The sequence below is a fragment of the Xyrauchen texanus genome, chromosome 20, assembly GCF_025860055.1.
Source record: "Xyrauchen texanus isolate HMW12.3.18 chromosome 20, RBS_HiC_50CHRs, whole genome shotgun sequence".
Taxonomy (NCBI): Eukaryota; Metazoa; Chordata; class Actinopteri; order Cypriniformes; family Catostomidae; genus Xyrauchen; species Xyrauchen texanus.
This window is the reverse complement of record NC_068295.1, coordinates 22,295,579-22,315,245: the sequence shown is the minus strand read 5'-3', so window position 1 is coordinate 22,315,245 and position 19,667 is coordinate 22,295,579. Positions and strand designations below refer to the sequence as shown.

Below are 19,667 nucleotides of genomic sequence, written 5' to 3'. Positions count from 1 at the left end.
GTGTGAATACTTTTCAGAGGCACTGTATTTTTATTTTAGAGCAGAACTCTAAAGAAGCTAATATTCATTTTCAGAAACTTCAATTTCTTTCCAATGACTTCTTAAAATCTGACTAATTTACATGACTTTTCAAGGACTGAAAAGCCCTGTCTTCAAATTGATTTATTGCTTATTCTTATTGAAAAGTTAATGCGTTTATTCCAGATGGAAGATGATATCCAGATTTATACAGTTTTAATCTTAAAAGAGAATTAGGTGTAGACGAAATGATGACTCTTGGTCCAGTGAAGTATCTTAAATTCTAAATCACAGTATTAACCAGCCATGAAATGAAAACTAGACATGAAATGTTTTGAAGTTCATTCAAAAATGAATTAATTTGCCTTTATTATGAAAAAGAGAACATTTGTGTCACATATGTGATTGTGAAATTGTCACTTTCAGTGTATTCCGCAGGTAATGGCCAATATTGAGATATTATTGGAACAATATATTTGCATATAAATGTTGAATAAATAAAACATACAGGGTTTCTACATGTCCCTCCAAGAATTGCAGACATTGATATTGTACAGTATGGTCATACAATATTTAAATTCTTCTTAACTTGCATATTGCGCAACAAAACGACATGAGTCTGTGGCCAAAAATTAAATGCAAAAGACGGTAAAACTACTTAAATCAATGTTTAACTCTAAAGAGCTGTAAATTCAGATCTTTCATATATATGTACAGTGTATATACTTCCTAAACTGATGTTGGCTGTATATCACTGTTGTCCAGTTGGTCAGAACAAACTGGCAAAACATAATTCAAGGGATAGAAACCTACACATGCAAAAATAAACAGTAAAATAATCAACAAGGAGTTAAAGAAAAGGACAGAAATAGAGTCATTGAATTTTGACCACAGACCAGCCCTGCAGTAGGAATGCAGTGAGACAAATACACATTATTTTTAGAAACCTGCACACAGAGGATTTAAAATCATTGAGTGAAAATGAAATCCATCCTTTCTTAGGGTGAGGTTAGTTAAAAGCAGCCCCTAACTTGAGGCAGGGGTGATAGGGGTGACCATTACCAAATCTCTGACCTCTTATCAGTGTTTTTCTTTTTTTCTCTTTTTTGTTAAAAGCAAGGGAAGGGGGCAGCAGATTTTTGAACGTTTTTGGTAGTGAGGCTACATACAGTACAACTTGGGTAACTTAAATTGTTGCCTGTTTTCACACTCTCTTTTATTCTTTCTATTTTCCACATTCACTCTTTGCTCCATAGCAAATGATCTATTCCTCTCTCTTTCTCATATTGCAGGGCTCGCACCAAGATCCAGGGGAAGAGGTAAGCAGGACTGGAGGAGACGGGGCCTCAGCAGCAGCCCCCAGATGCAGGCTTCACTGGAGTGCTCTGGATCTTCACGTTAGACTTTTCAGAACCTCCAGCTGTGGCTCCAGGGCCCATTCTCTTCTTGATCTCAGCAGCCATTGTCATGAAGGCCTGCTCCACATTAGTGGCGCTCTTAGCGCTAGTTTCCAAGAAAGGAATGCCAAGGGAATCAGCAAATTCCTGCAGGGAGATATACCAAGAGGTTCATTCATTAAAAAAAATTGCAGGACTTCAACACTTAAATGCTCTGTTACAAAAACTAGTGGGCTACCTACATAGGCAGCATGTTAAGACCACCAATAAAAATATAGCCAAATCAAAAGAACAAACTAAGCTAAATCTGGCCAAAAAGAAGGTGTTTGTGAATCCGTTGTTGTGGTTCAAAACAGCTTGTCAGTGACAATTTTCAGTAAAACATTCTTACTGCCATTGGTGGATGTGACCAAGTGCTCCACCTTCTTTGACGTTGACAACTATTTCCATTTTAGTTCTTCAATCAGTCAACATGATCTGTAAACTTTTGCTTGACTCTTTCAACCTTCTTTCTAGCTCTGAGTGAAGAACTTCTTAGCTGTTAGTGTATCGGAGCCTTTATGATACAGCCATCATAGACACACTCCAAAGGCAACACTTTGCAGAGGGTTATAACCCTTTGCAGAGAAGGCAATCACAGAACTCTATTCTATTCATGGGTGTAAAAAACAGGGGACGTTTCCACCATTGGGCAAACGTGTTCATGTTTTAATCGGGCAAATAATTATGTCTTAATCCAGATTTAAAATTCACTGTTCCGATCTCTAAAGAGATTATATAGTCTGTATGTGACCTTGTCCCTTAGTTGAATTTCATTGACAATAGGATTGAAACGACAACGTCGACAATAAGAAAAATTGTCAACAAAATTGTAGTTGTCGAATAGTCATTTGATCTCATTAACGTAACACGAGATCACATTAAACTGTAATGACAGAGAGCAGCACTGCAGTTCGAGCTTGACGGAGGAGAAGAATTACACCGCTCACAGTCCAGAAGCACTCTAAACTTTCCAAACAGCCTCAGGTGATGTAGATCGCAAAGAATGAGGGAATTATAATGCAAAAATACAAAAGCACTCTCATTGTGGAATATGTGGAGCTGCCACTCTGCTGAAGCAAATCTTGGGTGTCGAGCGTCTTTAAAGGAAACACCCCGACGTTACATCTTAAATGCAGTTAAATTGAATGCGTTATAGCTTTATTAAAGTTCAAATACAAGCAGATCATGTATTTTTAAAAGATGATTTTGTCCTCTTTATTGTTTGTAAGCACGTTTAATTCAACCATTTATGTTGGGGCACAGGCTGAATAATCGGTTAAGAGCTAATTATTAATTGTTGCAATAATCGTTGAGTACTCATTCTAATAATCGTTAGCAACAGCCCTACATGACAACCTAATCAATCACGTGTAACACCCTTAAGGCCTTTGCACACCAAATGCAACTTTTCACGGCAATTAACATTTTGGATAGAAACAATGATTTTTGAATGCCATGAGAAGCCATTCACACCTGGAGTGAACATTTGCATGCCGACAAAGTGATTTTTATTTATTTTTCTTCATTTGCCCGCAATGAAATGCCCTTACCAATAAAATAATGAGCTTTGGACCCTGTGTCAGGAGCCGCCGTAGTTACCCAAACCAGCGCAACTGGTGGCGCTAAAGGACAAAGTTGTTTTGAACCCGCTGAAGTAACTCAAAGAAGAAATAATTACATGGACTTTATGCAATAGTGTTGTCGCAGTGAAATTTTTTATTGCTTTCCCCAACAGTGGAGTGTAGAATAGAATAGATTACAATAGTATAGATCAGAATAGTATTTGAATGTGCAAGTATCCATTACTGTGAGCTATGTAAACACAATACAATATAATACACTAAGCAATAACATTTCCCGTTTTTAAATGATAGTGTACTATTACAGTACAATGTGCTATATACAGTACAGAACATATGCATATCTAGCTTTTTTCTTTCCTTTAGTTTTATTGCATAAATAACCTATTAGTCTAATTAAGAGCAAGTAGACATATGAGAAAATCAACCTTGTCAATTAATCAACGGTCAGTAAAAAAATGGTATTACACTTGACATTCTCACCCCCTCACATCTGAAATGATTGCTACGCCCCTGAATCCATTTAACCCAATGTGCACGTCCTATGAATTTGTATGCTTATTACAATATAACTTCATAAGCTTTGCAATATGCCAACACCCAATGAATTAAGACCTATTGAAGCCAATTGTAATTCAAGTCTCCTGTGCGCATGGTGTAAAGAGTGATATTTATATGATGTATGGATTTGGAGCCCGAATCGGTCAATTATTTTGTTCCATTTCAATTAAAATTCTACCTTAGAAGGCAGCTGGCTATATAGGCAGTAGACTACAAGGTAGCGAACTAGGTTTTGGACCAGAGCCATACATTCCCAAAGTCTGGAGTAATATTGGAAAAACAATTCCTCTTTGAGTATAGTAACATTACCTTTGCCGTTGTGTAATCCACCACTTTTTTTGTTGTTAAGTCACACTTGTTGCCAACCAATAACTTGTTAACATTTTCACTGGCGTAGCGGTCAATCTCCTGTAGCCACTGTTTAACATTATTGAAGGACTCCTGAGGGATGAAAATAATAATAAAAAACATTCAAAAACCTACAATAGAGCAGAAGTAAAAACCCTGTCATAATTTTTTTTTTACTTATTTCTAGAGGTCTACAAAGTGAAGACTTGCTTCGCTGATAACACTCGTACATCTAGACATCTATATTTGATGTGCGTGTTATCATTTGAAAGACTGTTTGCCCATCTGGAATACGTCTATAAGACGTTTCCTTTCGGATGTCAAAAAGACATTCAGCAGATGCCTTTGAGATGTTTATGATTCAGAATTTAAGTAAATATGCTCTTTTAAGATGTTTTGCAGATGTTTTCCAGATGAAACACTCTTAAACAAGACATATCAGAGATGTACATGTTCTATCTGGGTTGAGATTTGGATAAGCTCACCTGATCTGTAACATCATAGACTACAATAATGCCATGTGCTCCTCTGTAGTAGCTGGATGTGATTGTGCGAAACCTCTCCTGCCCCGCTGTATCCCACTGTAAGGAAGACAGTATAATATGACTCCTGAACCAAACCCAAATATACTCACAAAAAATTATCCCAACAGTAGTTAACAGTTATCAATGCAAAATCACACTGGAAACACCATCAGCAAAGTACTAAAGGATGAGTGTACATTTTTACAGAAAATGTAATTGGTTAAATTAATCATTTAGTTACAGACACTGCTTAAACTATTACTGTTTGTCAAACTGCAACAAGTACATTATTTATCATTGCAAATAATCTGCGCAGGAGACGGATACTTACAATTTGAAGTTTTATGGTCTTGCTGTCTAATTCTATAGTTCTTATTTTAAAGTCCACACCGATAGTGCTAATGTAGCTTTCTGTGTATGTGTCATCCTGATAAAAGAAAATAAGTAGTTAAATTACATGTTTCAGTACACAAGACCATTCATATCTCACCCTACACTTCTCACAGTACAGTCAGCATATTAAGTTTAAATTCGATTCACTAGCTGAGTACTTATTTCTGCCAAGAGTAGTATGCCATTATGAACTCAGTTACTGTGTAGTGTATAGATTCATTGTAGGGGTGCAACGGTTCAAATTTCTCACGGTTAGGTTTGTATCACCGTTTTAAGGGCAAGGTTTCAGTACAGTTCAGTATTTGCTATGTTTAGGAAAAAAATATATTACTGCCAAATCCTAAGTAAGAATACTCCATTTCATAAATACTTCAACAGGTTTGCCCTTAATAAAAATAATGGTTTAACTAGAGTAACCATAGTTTAACCATGGTATTTGTAGTAAAATGATAGTAACCATGAAATCAACATGGTTACTGTCATGGTTACTATATATAGTAAAATCATTGTTACTATGATAACTACAGTATTACTGTAATTCACTGTTAACTGCATCAAACCCATAATTTCTAGTAATAAAACCATGGTGACCGCAGTCCTGGTTATACAGTCTTGGTTATTACAATATTACTATAGTAAATCCATGGTTAATTTTCGTTAGGGTCCTTAACTTAAAAAAGCAAAAAAAAAATAATTCTCTAATTACTAAATCAACATTTTAACTTAATACCTGCATTATTACACTACATGCATCAACATAAAATGCATTATAAACTCTACTCAACATGTATTTAGCACTTGGAAACTGTAGCCTACATCACTATTGAAGGTATATCCTTGCTAATAAAATGGGTACGAGAAGGGATGTTGTGAAGAAATGCCATAACTTTTTCAACAGAGAAGCACAACTTAATGAACACACCAAGTGCTTTGGTTACGGTTTCGTGTCTACCTGAATTAGCAATGAGTGGCTGCATTTCAGGCTCACTAACCTGAATCTTTCCTTGAGTGATGTCGGTGTTAATGATTCATTATGTATCGATGAATAACCAGTATACGACACTCACGTTGAGCAATGTCTTCAAACAGTGCCTGTTTTATAAACATTCTTTGACCATTGTTGTTTTAATTGACTGCAAAAACAAAAAGTTCCCAGACAGTAAACTTGAATAAAGTAGGGGGCTTATCTATCAGCAGCTAATTTTTTGCGCTTGCCATTTTCAATTACATACCAACGCGTGCAGAACTGTGATGTCATCAAGTTGACCCAGGTCAACGGAGTGTGAGTGTGTCTACAGTGGCATTCAGGTACATTAGCGGACAGGGTAACTGTGCTTGTTTATTTAATGCTTTGTTTGGCAAACCTTGTGCTTCAGATGCGTCATTAAACTTAAAGTGAACTGCGGGCCAATGCTTACCGAACCGTGTGTGGAGAACCGTAAGGTTCTTTTTTTTTACCCAGAACCGTTACACCCCTAATTCATTGCTATCACTGCCACCTAATCCTAATACAAAGAGGCAAATGATGGCAATGCCTCCATATGGAAAAATATAGGGAATGGTATACTTACTGCAAATCTGAGAAGAAGGCAAGACTTTCCAACACCAGAGTCACCAATCAAGAGCAGCTTGAATAAATAGTCACTGTAAAAAGAGAAAATCAAGAAAAAGAAAAACATTAGACAGTCTCCTTTAATTTTCATGCTAGCCATGGCAATATTTGTTCTACAATATTTGGCAATGCTCATAAAATAAATCAAATATAAAATGCAACAATTGATGCAACAATGTATTGCTTGACTAATTGGGTAATCTTTGTCATCTACAGCAAGGTCCTGCATGAAGCCAACCGTTGCTTTCTTTACTGTAAAGTACACATTGTTCATTTTCTAAAATGTATGTTAGAAATGGGGTCATTAAAACCCCCCTGCAACATGTGAAATGGGTCATTCCCTGGAAACCTAGCACTGCAAGTCCATTACTTGATGTAACTCAGTTGAAAATGGGGTAAATCTTTCCCAATGTTCCATCGGATCCACCTCTGCATTCAGGAGTAGAGAAAAATAGCTATTTACTTTACACGGAAATACACTATATGAGCCTGAAGACCTCTGAGGTAGGGCAACTTGAGGGCAAGTAAGCTGATTAAGCATTCTAAAGAGGGGAATTTTGCCTGTTGTGCTAAATCCTTCAGCCCCATTTAATGTTTTCTAGTAAGAAAAGCCCAAAGGAAGAAATTTTCATCAGAAGATCGGCCTGGTCAACAACTCCATCCTGCCCACTTCACTGAATTCAAGTCACGCTCTCCTTGTTAGGTCGACTGTAGTTAACAATAAACACTCCTTTGTGGGAATTCTCTACCAAAAAAATTTTTTTTTAAGTAAAGGCTCTTTCTTTAAACACTTCTAAACTTTTTTTGATTTCTCATGAACTGAATTAGTGAAATGACTGTAAAATTACAATTATGGAATTCTCTTCACAGACAAATATGGCACTCAAATATTACAACAATAATAACTAAATCCATATAATTAACCCTTAAACACGGATACCTCAGGTTTCGTGACCGGAACCTCATTCCACCCTCTGTCCCTAATCTATTTTTTTTTTCCTTTAGTATTCCTCACCCTTTCTCTTAAGAATAGTCTATAAAAAAACCTGCCTATATTGCATACCTGCCAATATTATATATATATATATATATATATATATATATATATATATATATATATATGGTTTTATTACCAAAATGTATAGGGTCATTAGAGACCAGAGATTTCTAATAATGTCTGTTTTGTTGTTTTTTTTGTGCAGTTCCATTTTTGGTTGAACAAGCGCTTTATTATAATTGAAACATGAAACCATTTTTTTTATTATTGAAATGAGTAAAAAGCATCTCCCATTTGAAAGTAAATAAAATTAATAAGAAAGCTAACAGAATTATATACGTGATTAAAGAGGTGTGATCTTTTAAAGTAATGTCCTGTGATCATTAATAATTAACATTTACTGCTCCTGTCTCTATCTTTATCTCAAATTAGGTGGTTGTCAACTGGTTTTGCTTCAGGACAGATTTTACATTGGAAATAAAGTGGCGACCCACCACAGTAAAAACATAACCTGCATTTAATGTATCCTGGGTCGCATTTCCTTTTATGTTGCATAGTTTTGTTCATGGTTTTCAAGTACAAGGACATGCATCAAGTGACATTATTTTTGTTGTTGACGTGCATCAAGTGACATTATTTTTCTCTCCCCCCTTTTAAAATTGAAGAGCATATTTATTTAGATGAGCCCATTATTATCCTGTTTGTTTCCTAATTTCAAACATAATTCAAACAGAACATACATATTGCACAGGAGGAATGTCTCATTTCCATGGTTAGGTCAGTGTAGTTAGTCTTAAATAATAATAACAATTTATAGTATTTATGAAAAAATCTATAATAGCTGAAACATCTTGAAACTTTAACTGCCACTGTTGATATAAAATGAGGTCTAATAGATTCTACCTTTAGATTATTTCATAAGAAATTATAACATTCTGTCAAAATATAACAGTTACTATTACTCGTGTAAAATCAGGAAACAATTTTGTAAAGGTTATGATGTATAATGAAAAAAAACCATTAGCACATAGCACAGTGTTGCTCTTTTCTTCATCAGTGCTATTTGGTATGTTTGAGAGGTTCAACTTCACTTCTTCTGTAATACTTTAAACTAAAAAAAGTCTCACTAGAATTTAAATAGGTAACATCAGTTTTGAGGTCTGCACTATGCAATATCGTGGGAAGCCTGGTTGTTGCAAGTGCCAGAGAGAAGAGCAGATCATGAGCATGAGCCGGTTCCGTTACACTTGTGCGAAAGTGCAGATGAGAAGCCTTTAGCTGATTGCGATATTATCATAAAATCTGCCTCGGCAGTCCAAAATAGGCTATCACTTGTGTGACCGCTGAAATATCTTCATTGGGAGAACCATGGCATTTTTCTTTCCCTGCTGTCCGCAACCCAGTCCGAATAGACCAGAAACACAGCTTTAACTCACACACACACTCACTTATGTCAGACCCCCTCGCTTCCATTTTCTCCGCTGCATGTGTGTGTGTGTGTGTGACACAAATTGATGAGTCTGATAGACAGTCGAGGAGGAAAGGAGATGTGCAAAAGCAGGTGAGATTCTCCGTCCGGTTGACACATTGGTATGTTGTGCATGTACATGGTATGATAACCGTTAATTTTCATACCGTGGTATACCGTGAAACTGGTATACTGCTGCAACACTAGTACACATACATATTATTTGTTCCTCAAAGAGAAGCTGTTGTTTTAGTGACTGACTTGATTAACATTTTACATTGCAATTTTTTAATGAAGAAACAACATGGAAGTAAATTATAGCAATTGCAACACATGAACAGTGTGATATGACTATTGACATTTGGATGTCCTACTGAAATTATGCAAGTCGTACATCTATTTCAACTCAATAAGCGCCTGAGAAAATACTTGTGTATCTTATGTGTTATGTATCAATATGTTTCTGACAGCCAGTTGCATCTCATGAAATGTTAGTGTTAAAGTAATGAAACCTGTTCTAGATTTGTCGCATTATCTCTTTGATTTATGAAAAACAAAACATCAAAATATATTTTATTATAACATTTTCTATGATTATTTTGTGAATGTATGTGCAGAGTCTCTAAAGATCCAGATATGCAAGTGTATTTGGTGAAATTTCCATGCATTTAAGGGTAAAAAGGGGACACGAAACGTCTCTATTTGTCAGAGAATAAGAATTAGAGTTATCTCACAAAGCCACAAAGACTGTCTGTAAAACATGTTTTAACCCAAGACAACTACAGTATTGGTATGTTGATACAAATCATGTGATGAACTGAAAGGGAAACCGCTAAGGAGTGTCAACTCTCATTTATAGCTTCTAAATTATAAAAGGAGCATGTTTCACCACTATTTTGCCCATGTAAAATAAATGCAACAGCTGATATGAACTCTGTTAAGTGACTGAGTTGCCCTACACTTATACAAGTGATAGTTGTAATGGAGCATGTAATTTGGCATGTGACCTACACATGACTACCTCACAATAGAGGAAGGGATGGGCATTTCAGTTTCTTGAGACATACTTGACATATACTGACTCAGACATTTAGTTAGCAGTGGGGAAACCTCACAATTTACTGTCATATAAAACAGGAAGAACAAAGGAATGGCATCGATAACAAAGCTAAATGAACAACTAATACTGAAAAGGACATGGAGATGACACAAATCAGGCTGGTGTTTTGGAAATGCATGAAACCATCTTTCATTTACAATCACAATATTAAAACCCCCTGATTATGTTTTACTTAAGTGTCAAAGTGTATTTTAATCGTACACCTGTAATAAGCCACAAAGCACATGACTGTGCGTGTGGTATTTCTGTATCCAGCACTTCAGATGATAAAACACATGAATGAAAGCTCATAAACTATACTTTCAAACTACTTTGAAAGCTGTCTCAGCAAACACATGAACGCGACTGGCTCCGGTTACTCATCAGTAATTTACATCTCCATCTTCTTACCCTGACATGTATTCAACCCAGTATAACAACAGCCGTTTAGTTACAAAAGTTACGGAGTTGTTATTAATTCAGTGATGGCTTGCGATGTGTTAGGGAAATAGAGGTTTTGAAAATCAAAAAGCTTTCCGATTTTGACTGAGTTAAATATAATAAGAAGCGCGATATGTGTTGTTAGTAAGATTATACACAGCTAGTCAACAGTGCTGCTGCCTGACAAAAAGTAGCTAAAGGTAAATTAAGAGCTAAATAACGACTAACAAGTCCAGTAATAACTCATTCACTTACTATTCTGGATTCATCGTGGACTTGAAACTGTAAAACCGCTTCTCTTCAAACTAAACAACTCCGCGGTGTGAAGATGAACAAGAAACAATAACCTTTCCTCCAATTAAAAAGTAACTAGCTAGCTACTGCCGCAAAGGCTAGTCAGTTGAAATGCAAAATGTCTGACTCTTCAACCAGGAAATAGGAACTCCTCAAACAGATTACGTAAGATAACCTTACCGGAAAGTGTAGTTTAATTCAGATGCTATCTAATACGCTTGAATGGAAGGTTCCTGAACAATGGACTACAATCTCCACAAGTATTTATAGAACATTCACGACGAGTTCGCAGTGGGAATCGTTCACGCTGAAGACTGCCGCAATCCTGCCCCCTATCAAGAGGGGGGATGAATTACGTCATTTGTGAAACGTGGCATAGGCTAATGCGAGTATGAGTGATCAATTTACGTGTCAGAAATGAGACTGTTGGTCAAAGTGACAGATGTTTTATCTTTTAAGTAAAAGCAGGGTTTTTTAAACTGGGTTCCGGGGACCCTCAGAGGTCAGCAATTAGGGAATAAGGGGGGCCGTGCAAATTTTCAGAAAAAACAACAACAACAAAAAAACAATGTCGACATAATTACTGTTCATTATGAAAGCGTGACATTATTGGCAATTACTTTATTATATTAAAAGCAATTGTTTTAAACAGTAAGAAATAAAATAAAACCTGCAAAGAATTTCATATATTATGAAAAAACATTATTAGTGCAATTAGAGCACTAATAATTTATTGTGAGGTGCTTAGTAATAAAAACAAGGCTTAATTTTTTATAATGTATTTTATAGATCAGTAACATTGATTTCAGTTAGTTGGTAAATGTCTTGGCCTTACTTGGCTTAATCGTGTGAAACAAGATGTTTTTTCTGAATTAATTTTTCTCTTCAGTGAGACAGCTTTTACATATTAGTCTCTTACATATTATATCATAAATATATCACCACAAACAGTTTTATTCTTATCAAGAAAGTCCTTTTGGAACAAAAAATAAATAAAAAATAGCACAGAAAAATGCATTGTTAAATGGATCAGTCAGCAATCTATCTTTTCTTCATAATGTTTGAAATAATGGTCAATAAACATCAACTGCTTCAAGTGCACTTGACAGTGTGTTGATACACAGTAAGCAGCTGTATGGTCAGAGAGCATGTTGTCATTGGGCTCAGATGTAAAGCCTAGTTTCTGAGCAAAGCCTCTGCTCCCTCTCAAACAAGCAAGCTGTGAGGACTCCTGTCCATCACCCTGCGAGCTGCACGATATGGCTGTGCTATACTATAAATGAAAATACAAATATGGTTCTGGGTTTTAGTACTACTCACCAAGGGAACAGAAAAAAAAATCCAACTGATTTAGTTGTATTGTCAAGGCTCTTGTTATGTTTGTCAGAGTTAAGCACTGCATTGCAGTTTTTCATTGAAGTTATTTTGTAACATAAAAAAATAAAAAAAATAAAAGTAAAGACCCTCGAATTGCAGCCATTAGCCCCAAATATTACAGGCACAACTTCCATAATAGCAACATCACATTCAACCACTCCCTTGAAATTTGGGTATCCTCTTCTGCCAACAATGTACCATTCGGTTTCGGCATAATCTTCAACCTCAGAGAAAACCTATATCTTATTCTCAATCAGAAAAAGACCATAGATGCCTTGTTGGTGTTAAATTATTATGGATGCACCGATATAAAAAATGTTGGCCGCTAATTCAGTGTGATTAATTATATAAAAATTAATGCGATAAAAAAAATGCAACTGCCCATGTCCCCGGTTCACAACAAGGAAGATTCCTGAGCAATTCATGCTTGAAGTTTATGGATCTCAAGAAGTATTTTTCTAAGTATTAAACTATGTTTAACTTGACACAGTGACCTAAAAATTTTATTTTTATGATGCGACGCAACCAAATTGAGACGCTCCAAAAGTGTCTGTGTGTACATTGACAAGCCCTCACTATAAATATCAGACTGATTGACAATGCATTATAATTATCTGAATTTTCATAATATTATATATATAATGTATGTCTGTATAATCATAATGTTATTACTTCAAAATGTACATTAATTTAGCTTGTTTCCTATATCTCTCATAACATATTATGATAATTTTATGCTTTAGTACAGTAAATATATATGCACCTTTAAGTCTGCAGGTTAATTGTCACAACCAACAACAACCATTTCGACAAAGATGCTTGACGTTATGCGAGCACGTGACCATGATGCACCGGAAGCGCGTATTAAAAGTGGCGGAAGTTGTTGTGAATCTCATGTTTTGCGCGCTCCCTGTGCTCCTTGAACTATTCCACTAAGACTCGCCACCTGAAGAAACTCGGGCAGACCCTGCAAAGTATCGGTTTGTTTGGCCATTTTTCATACACATTCAAAGTACGCCGTTTAGATAAAGAGAATCGTTATATAAGACGTATGGACTTTAGGGTTAGACTGTATCTGAGAAATTAGCGGCGCATGCCTATTAGCACACTAGCCACACTAGTCTAACAGATATGAGTTATCGCAACATCAGTATAAATAATAATTGAGACACGTTAATTGACAAGATTGTTTAACTATGCATGTGTTCGTAGGAACGCCGACTAGTGTCTTCTGCTCCATGTGTGGGCTTCAGTGTGTTACAAAGACAGCAGCGCTGCTGTGTGATTAAGTACCTGCAATCGCTGCATTCAGATTGTTTTGTTCATGTAAATTGCGCTGTTATGGATTTTTGTAGGATTTAGCGTTGATTTAAACCTCACTGCAACGAATAACATTTTAAACGTATACTGACTGAAAATCTACTTAACGATCATGTAATTTTTCAGGATTATCTCTGTGCTGTTGTCCAATATTTAAAAAAAAAATAAGTATTTTCTTTATTTCAGAACAGGTATTTTCAATTGAAAGCTGGACATTGGATTTAAGCCTTTGCGCTTGTCCTGGAATCCGCGTTACGTTGTTTTGCTTCATAACTTGACAGTATGGAACAGAACAACAGTCTACCCCCTTTTCCTCAAGGCCTGGCATCTCCACAGGTGAGGATGGAGTAATTAGTAGTGATACTGAAACGAACACAATTTTCAGATGTTTATTAATTGCAAATTTAATACAATTTGACAGATTGGTAAAGTGAGATGTGTCCAAGTAATGCAAAATGTAGCTCACCTATTATAAAAACCATGTGTACATGAAATTCATTGTCACATTGTCTGGTCTCAAATCAAAGGGAGCCATGACGCCTGTCATGCCCATTTTCAGTCCTATGATGCCGTATGGCACAGGCCTCACACCGCAGCCAGTGCAGAACACAAACAGCTTGTCGCTCCTGGAGGAGCAGCAGAGGCAGCAGCAGCAGCAGCAACAACAACAACAGGCAGCCTCACAACAGCAGGGTGGGATGGTGGCAGGTTCAGGTCAGACACCCCAGCTCTACCACTCACAGGCTGTCTCCACGACAACAGCACTGCCAGGCAACACACCACTTTACAACACACCTCTTACACCTATGACCCCTGTCACTCCTGCCACACCAGCCTCTGAGAGTTCTGGCATTGTTCCCCAATTACAGTGAGTTCTGTACTGCTGTTTGCATGGCTTACTTCACAACAGTACTGTGAAAAAAACCCAGAGTTAATTAGTTTCGTATGAAAGAATAGTCGTCTTATTTTAGCTGTACAAAATGTCAGCGATGTAAGTGCCAGTAACATGACTGCCATGTAGGGCTGCCCCTGATAGTTGACCAAACTTAGTCGATGAGAAGTGTCTTGGTCGATCAAGTTTTGATTGGTCAGTTGTTCTAAAAAAAAAAAAAAACTCCACAGGAAACTGACGAAAACATATTACCGCTGGTTTGATGCTAGGTTGTACTATGGCATAATTTTCATTAAATGGGATTAGGGTTAAGCCTACACAAAGCAAGACACCTTGATTTCAAACTTAAATTATTTTAACATAAAACTGGCAAAAAATTGTTTAAAACGTGTTAAACTTTTTGAACAGTTGTTAACATCTCTGCCAAAGAACCTGCTTCATCCGTGCATTCTCTACCGGTTGGATATTTCGTTATCTGGGAAAATATATCGCGTTACTGTGTGTGTGTGAGAATTCATTTTGTTCCCCCCTTCATGATATATATACTTTGTGTGTGTTGTTATATATAAAATAGCAATATCCAATTACTTTGGCGGGATCGGTGAATATTCTTGCTTTAGTGATTTTACATTGGAAAATAATTTATTTGAAAAACTTAAATAAAAAACAATTTCTAAATTAAAATTGCACTCCAAACGAAAAAGCAATTAAAATAATGAAGTGATATATTTCATATATATATATATATATATATATGAGTGTCCATCTAGACATGCAGGTGGAAAATTACTTAAATTAAAACACAAAAACAATTATACATTTAAAAATGATGATATTCGCTGAAATATAAATCATGGTTCAAGGTGAACGTGTTTGTATCATTTTATTTATTTAGTATTATTTTACAGGCTGCAGAGTTGCGTTCACAATTAACTGTTCTGTGGAAATAAAGTGAACTGAACTCAAAGCACCTCCTGAACCGAGATGGCTGAGGTCATTTGCAGCTCTCATAGACGATACTGTTATTGCAAAAACAAAATTGGAAGACACACAAAGAATGAGAGATTTTAGATGCGCATGTTGTTGTTAAAATTATAAAGCGTTTCTTCAAGTGCATGTCTGTGTGTATACCGGCAAATTATTTGTAATATTTGATAATAATAATTTAATTCATTAATGGGAAAACTAGCCAAATATCATCTTGAAATCGTAAAAGGCATCAGCTATTGGCGATCACTCTGACCATCGTCGATCCCGAGATCATCATCTGTCGGCACAACCCTAATGTGTGTTTCACAATAAATTAACCTAATGTACAGACAGTCGCTTGCTGTTTTTTTTCCGACACACTCCGAATCATTACCGCTTTTGCCAGTGTCACTGTGGCTCGCTTCGTGAGTGCGCTTGTAAAATTTAATGTTTTTAAGGCTCGTTGTTACGGTTTAGTATTATTCTATAATGTAGAACAGTGTTAGCAATGTTACTTATAACATTCTTTGTCAGCCCTGGAACTCAAACCATTTTCTGATGCCCCCAAAAAATATATTTCAGTAATTAAATTAATATCATAAATGTGCGACTAGTCGACTAATGGCTTAACCTAACTACTAGTCGGCCAGGAAAATCTTTTGTCGGGGCAGCCCTACTGCCATGTTTAATTTAATGTTCAAATACCATTAAATGCTTTAATTGCTTTTTATTTTAAAGGAATATTGTGTCCACTGTAAACTTGGGGTGCAAACTTGACTTGAAGACAATAGCACTTCGAGCCAGAAATGCTGAATATAATCCAAAGGTAAGGCTAGTTCTTTATATACAAATGGGACTGTACATTTTACCTAACATTTTTAAAATCAGTTACCCTATGTTGGGCAAGTTATCCACAAATTCTTCGGAAAAGAAATTGGGGGATGTCTTATTTGGCCAAATAGTCTATTTTTAACACTCATGCATAATTGTTGTTTCAGCGTTTTGCTGCTGTCATCATGAGAATACGAGAACCCAGAACAACAGCTCTCATTTTCAGCTCTGGAAAGATGGTGTGCACTGGAGCGAAAAGGTAAGTATGCCATCTGCCATTCTCTTCCTCTCACACAAAGTCAGAATAAACAGAAGTATGTGAGTTTGTCTTTCTTGTTTGTACTCCTTTTTTGCAGTGAGGAACAGTCTCGATTGGCAGCCCGAAAATATGCCAGAGTGGTGCAGAAGTTGGGTTTCCCTGCCAAATTCTTAGACTTTAAAATTCAGAACATGGTAGGCAGCTGTGATGTCAAGTTTCCCATCCGGTTAGAGGGTCTGGTGCTTACACACCAACAGTTTAGCAGGTTTGTTTTTGTATTAAACTAGTACATCATTTAAGATTTAAAGTTAAGACAAAGGTTTTGAGTATATTTTAGATTAAGGACTCATTATTGTACTACCACTTCTGCTAGGGGTTGGCGAAATGACCAATCATATATTACGAGATGTCTATTTTTGGAACTCCAGTCAGTGAATTAAATGCTTTATAAATTAAAACTACTACCTCTTTATTTGGAACTAATAAATAAAAGGAAATCAGCTTGTTTTAAAAAAATAAAATAAACCTTACCAAAATGCTAAAAATAACAGTCAAATTTCAGTTTAAAATGTTGTTGACAATATTATTATAATTTGCTCAAGAAATAAGATCTTAAAGCAATGCGACAAAGAAAATAAAACAATACAAAAAATATCCAACCAAAAAAAACACTTCTTATAGAAAATAAATATCAAATATCAGTTCTTGCAAAATAAATAAATGAGCTGTCCTAATGTTGGAGCACAAATATCGGGAAGCCTGCTTGACTGTGCATGCCGTAGTCGCATGAAATATTTGCATGTCAGATGACAATAATATTTGGCACTTTTGAAGTGTCAAAGGTGCAATGAATGTAATTGAATTTGCTTGTGCAGCTGCAGAAAAATGTTCAATGTCAGAAAAACCCTGTCCATGTTTCTTCAATTCTCTTGGTCTCATGTAAAGCTCTGCCCACTGATAGATACTGTAAGTGTACTCTGCGCACATGGATATTTGCATACACAGTATAGCAAAATCTTTATCGATTGAGACTTCATAACACTGCCACAATATATATATCATATTGCACAGCCCTAATTAATGCTTATACTGCTTATCAACTGTGTTGGGTGTAATCTGATTACAAAAGTAATTACTTTTCTAGTCAAATGAAGTACAATGCATTACATTTTAAATTATTTAATAAGATTAGAGGTACTGACTTTCAAAGTTAATTACTTTTAAATACATCTCTTGGGTTACACATTTATAAAATATGATTTATGTAGAAACCATTTAAAACTTTTCATTTGTCCGTCTGTTTGTGGCAACTGAAGGGGCAACAACCGTGAAAGAGGAAATATAGACATAATTTTGAAATCGAGCAGGAAAAACAAACTATTTTGTGAAAATTGTTTTAGAAAGTAACTTGAATGCAAAGTACACTGCCTGGCCAAAAAAATTAGTGATTTTTATGTTTCAGCTGGCAACAATTCTTTTAATCCTAACTGATGCATGTAGCTTCTCATTTCTTAACCATCTCAGAAGACATATCCGGTGGTTTTGGAAAAGAAGTTACTGTCTTTCAGAAGGGGAAAATTATTGGCCTGCATCAGGCAAAGAAAACAACTAGGGAAATTGCTGAAATCACTGGAATTGGGTTCAGAACTGTCTAACACATTATTAAAACCTGGAAGGATAGTGGTGAACCGTCAGATTTGTGGAAGAAATGTGGTCTGAAAAAAATCTTGAATGATGGAAAAGTTGACCGTAGCACTCACGGCTATGTTTAATAGTGAAAGAGCATTTGCACATGCACAATGTGATGAGAACTTACAGGTTTGGGACTAACCTGCATTGTGGCCACAAACAAGCTTGTTAGTGAGGCTAAGCAGAAAAACAACTTCAATTTGCATAAAGATTGGACTGGAACAATAAAGACAAAAAAAAGGTAATGTGGTATGATGGTCCTGATTTACCCTGTTCAAAAGTGATTTGGCATGGCATGTCAGGGAAGCACATGAAGTGATGCAACCATCATGCGTAGTGCCCACTGTTCAAGCCTCTGGATGCACCATTACGATCTGGCGTTGCTTCACTTGGTCCGGTCTAGGCTCAGCAATGTGTCCTTACCTTAACCCCATTGAAAGTCTCTGGGATGTGCTAAAGAAGGCTTTACGGAGTGGTTCGACTCTCCAGTTGTCAGTACAAGATCTCAGCCAAAAATTCATGCAATTCTGGATGAAAATAAATATGGCATTAACACTTTAATCAAAGCTAAAGGCCCAACTAAATATTGGAGTATGCAACTTTTTGGCCAGGCAGTGTAATTTGTAATGTGATTACTTTCCCCATAAAGAAATTTGCAAAGTAATTCAATTACAATTTTAGAGAAGTAATTTGTAGTGGATTACTATGGAGTAATTTACCTAACACTGTTTGCAACTGTAATTTACTCTTATTCAGAAACTACATCCCATGTGTGGCATAGAAAATATTGTAACTGTGGTTGTTGGGGGAACCTAATATGTTGCTTTTTCCCCAGCTATGAACCGGAGTTATTTCCCGGATTAATCTACAGGATGATCAAACCCAGAATTGTCCTTTTAATATTTGTTTCAGGCAAAGTTGTACTCACAGGTAAGTTCATTGTTTTATTTTAAATGCCATAAAGTACCTTGCAATATTAAGGGATGCTTTTTGAGCATTATTGTTTTTTTTTAGGTGCAAAGGTTAGAGGAGAAATATATGAAGCATTTGAGAACATATACCCCATTTTAAAAGGATTCAGGAAGACAACATAATCCCTGTGCAGTGCACCATTCTGCGTTCACTAGTGAAGTCATTACTGAGCCCATCGGAATGTCTGGATTGGTCTACACAGTTTCAGTGATTTTTTTCGAAGTCTGTAAATAAGAAGGACTACTTTTCTTCACTCAGAAATTTATCAGATTTAAGGGTAACTGCTTTTATTTAACCTTTTTAAAAAAAGCTTTTCACCTGCCATTTTGGTTCAAATACGAGCTGATACGGTTTTATCCATGTCTGAACATTTTAATGGTTTGTATTCTTTTATTGTTTTGTTAAATCTGTTCATACATTTTACACATTCCCTTTGAGCAAGTTTTTTTTTTTTAATGTATTGCTGATTGTCTGTGTGAACTGCTCACTAGTAAGTGGAAGTCATTCTGTGGCTAGTCATGCCCATGTTGCCCAGTGCAGGAACCATGTCTTTTATTTGGGGGACAAATTTCATTTTTATTTAT

At 36.0% G+C, this 19,667-nt stretch overlaps 2 protein-coding genes across 3 annotated transcripts; one reads left to right on the top strand and one right to left on the bottom strand.

Moving 5' to 3' along the window:
* Positions 1–53: 53 nt before the first annotated feature.
* LOC127660931 (ras-related protein Rab-1A) lies at positions 54–10,896 on the bottom strand. The gene is made up of 6 exons (XM_052151419.1): positions 10,736–10,896; positions 6,435–6,507; positions 4,802–4,897; positions 4,432–4,527; positions 3,908–4,039; positions 54–1,562 (listed from the first exon to the last, which is right to left on the bottom strand). The coding sequence occupies exons 1-6, from the start codon at positions 10,747–10,749 to the stop codon at positions 1,365–1,367; spliced, it is 609 nt and encodes a 202-aa protein (XP_052007379.1). The 5' UTR covers positions 10,750–10,896; the 3' UTR covers positions 54–1,364.
* A 2,132-nt stretch (positions 10,897–13,028) lies between these two features.
* LOC127660927 (TATA-box-binding protein-like) lies at positions 13,029–19,274 on the top strand. Of its 2 annotated transcripts, none has more exons than XM_052151415.1 (8): positions 13,029–13,131; positions 13,663–13,807; positions 13,999–14,339; positions 16,071–16,158; positions 16,331–16,422; positions 16,520–16,687; positions 18,947–19,041; positions 19,126–19,274. In XM_052151415.1, exons 2-8 carry the CDS (start codon positions 13,754–13,756, stop codon positions 19,203–19,205), a joined length of 918 nt encoding a protein of 305 aa, XP_052007375.1. In that variant the 5' UTR covers positions 13,029–13,131; positions 13,663–13,753; the 3' UTR covers positions 19,206–19,274. The 2 variants fall into 2 exon arrangements, with proteins under 2 accessions (XP_052007375.1, XP_052007376.1); XM_052151416.1 differs by having other exon boundaries at positions 13,036–13,131; positions 13,658–13,807.
* The last annotated feature ends 393 nt before the right edge of the window (positions 19,275–19,667 follow it).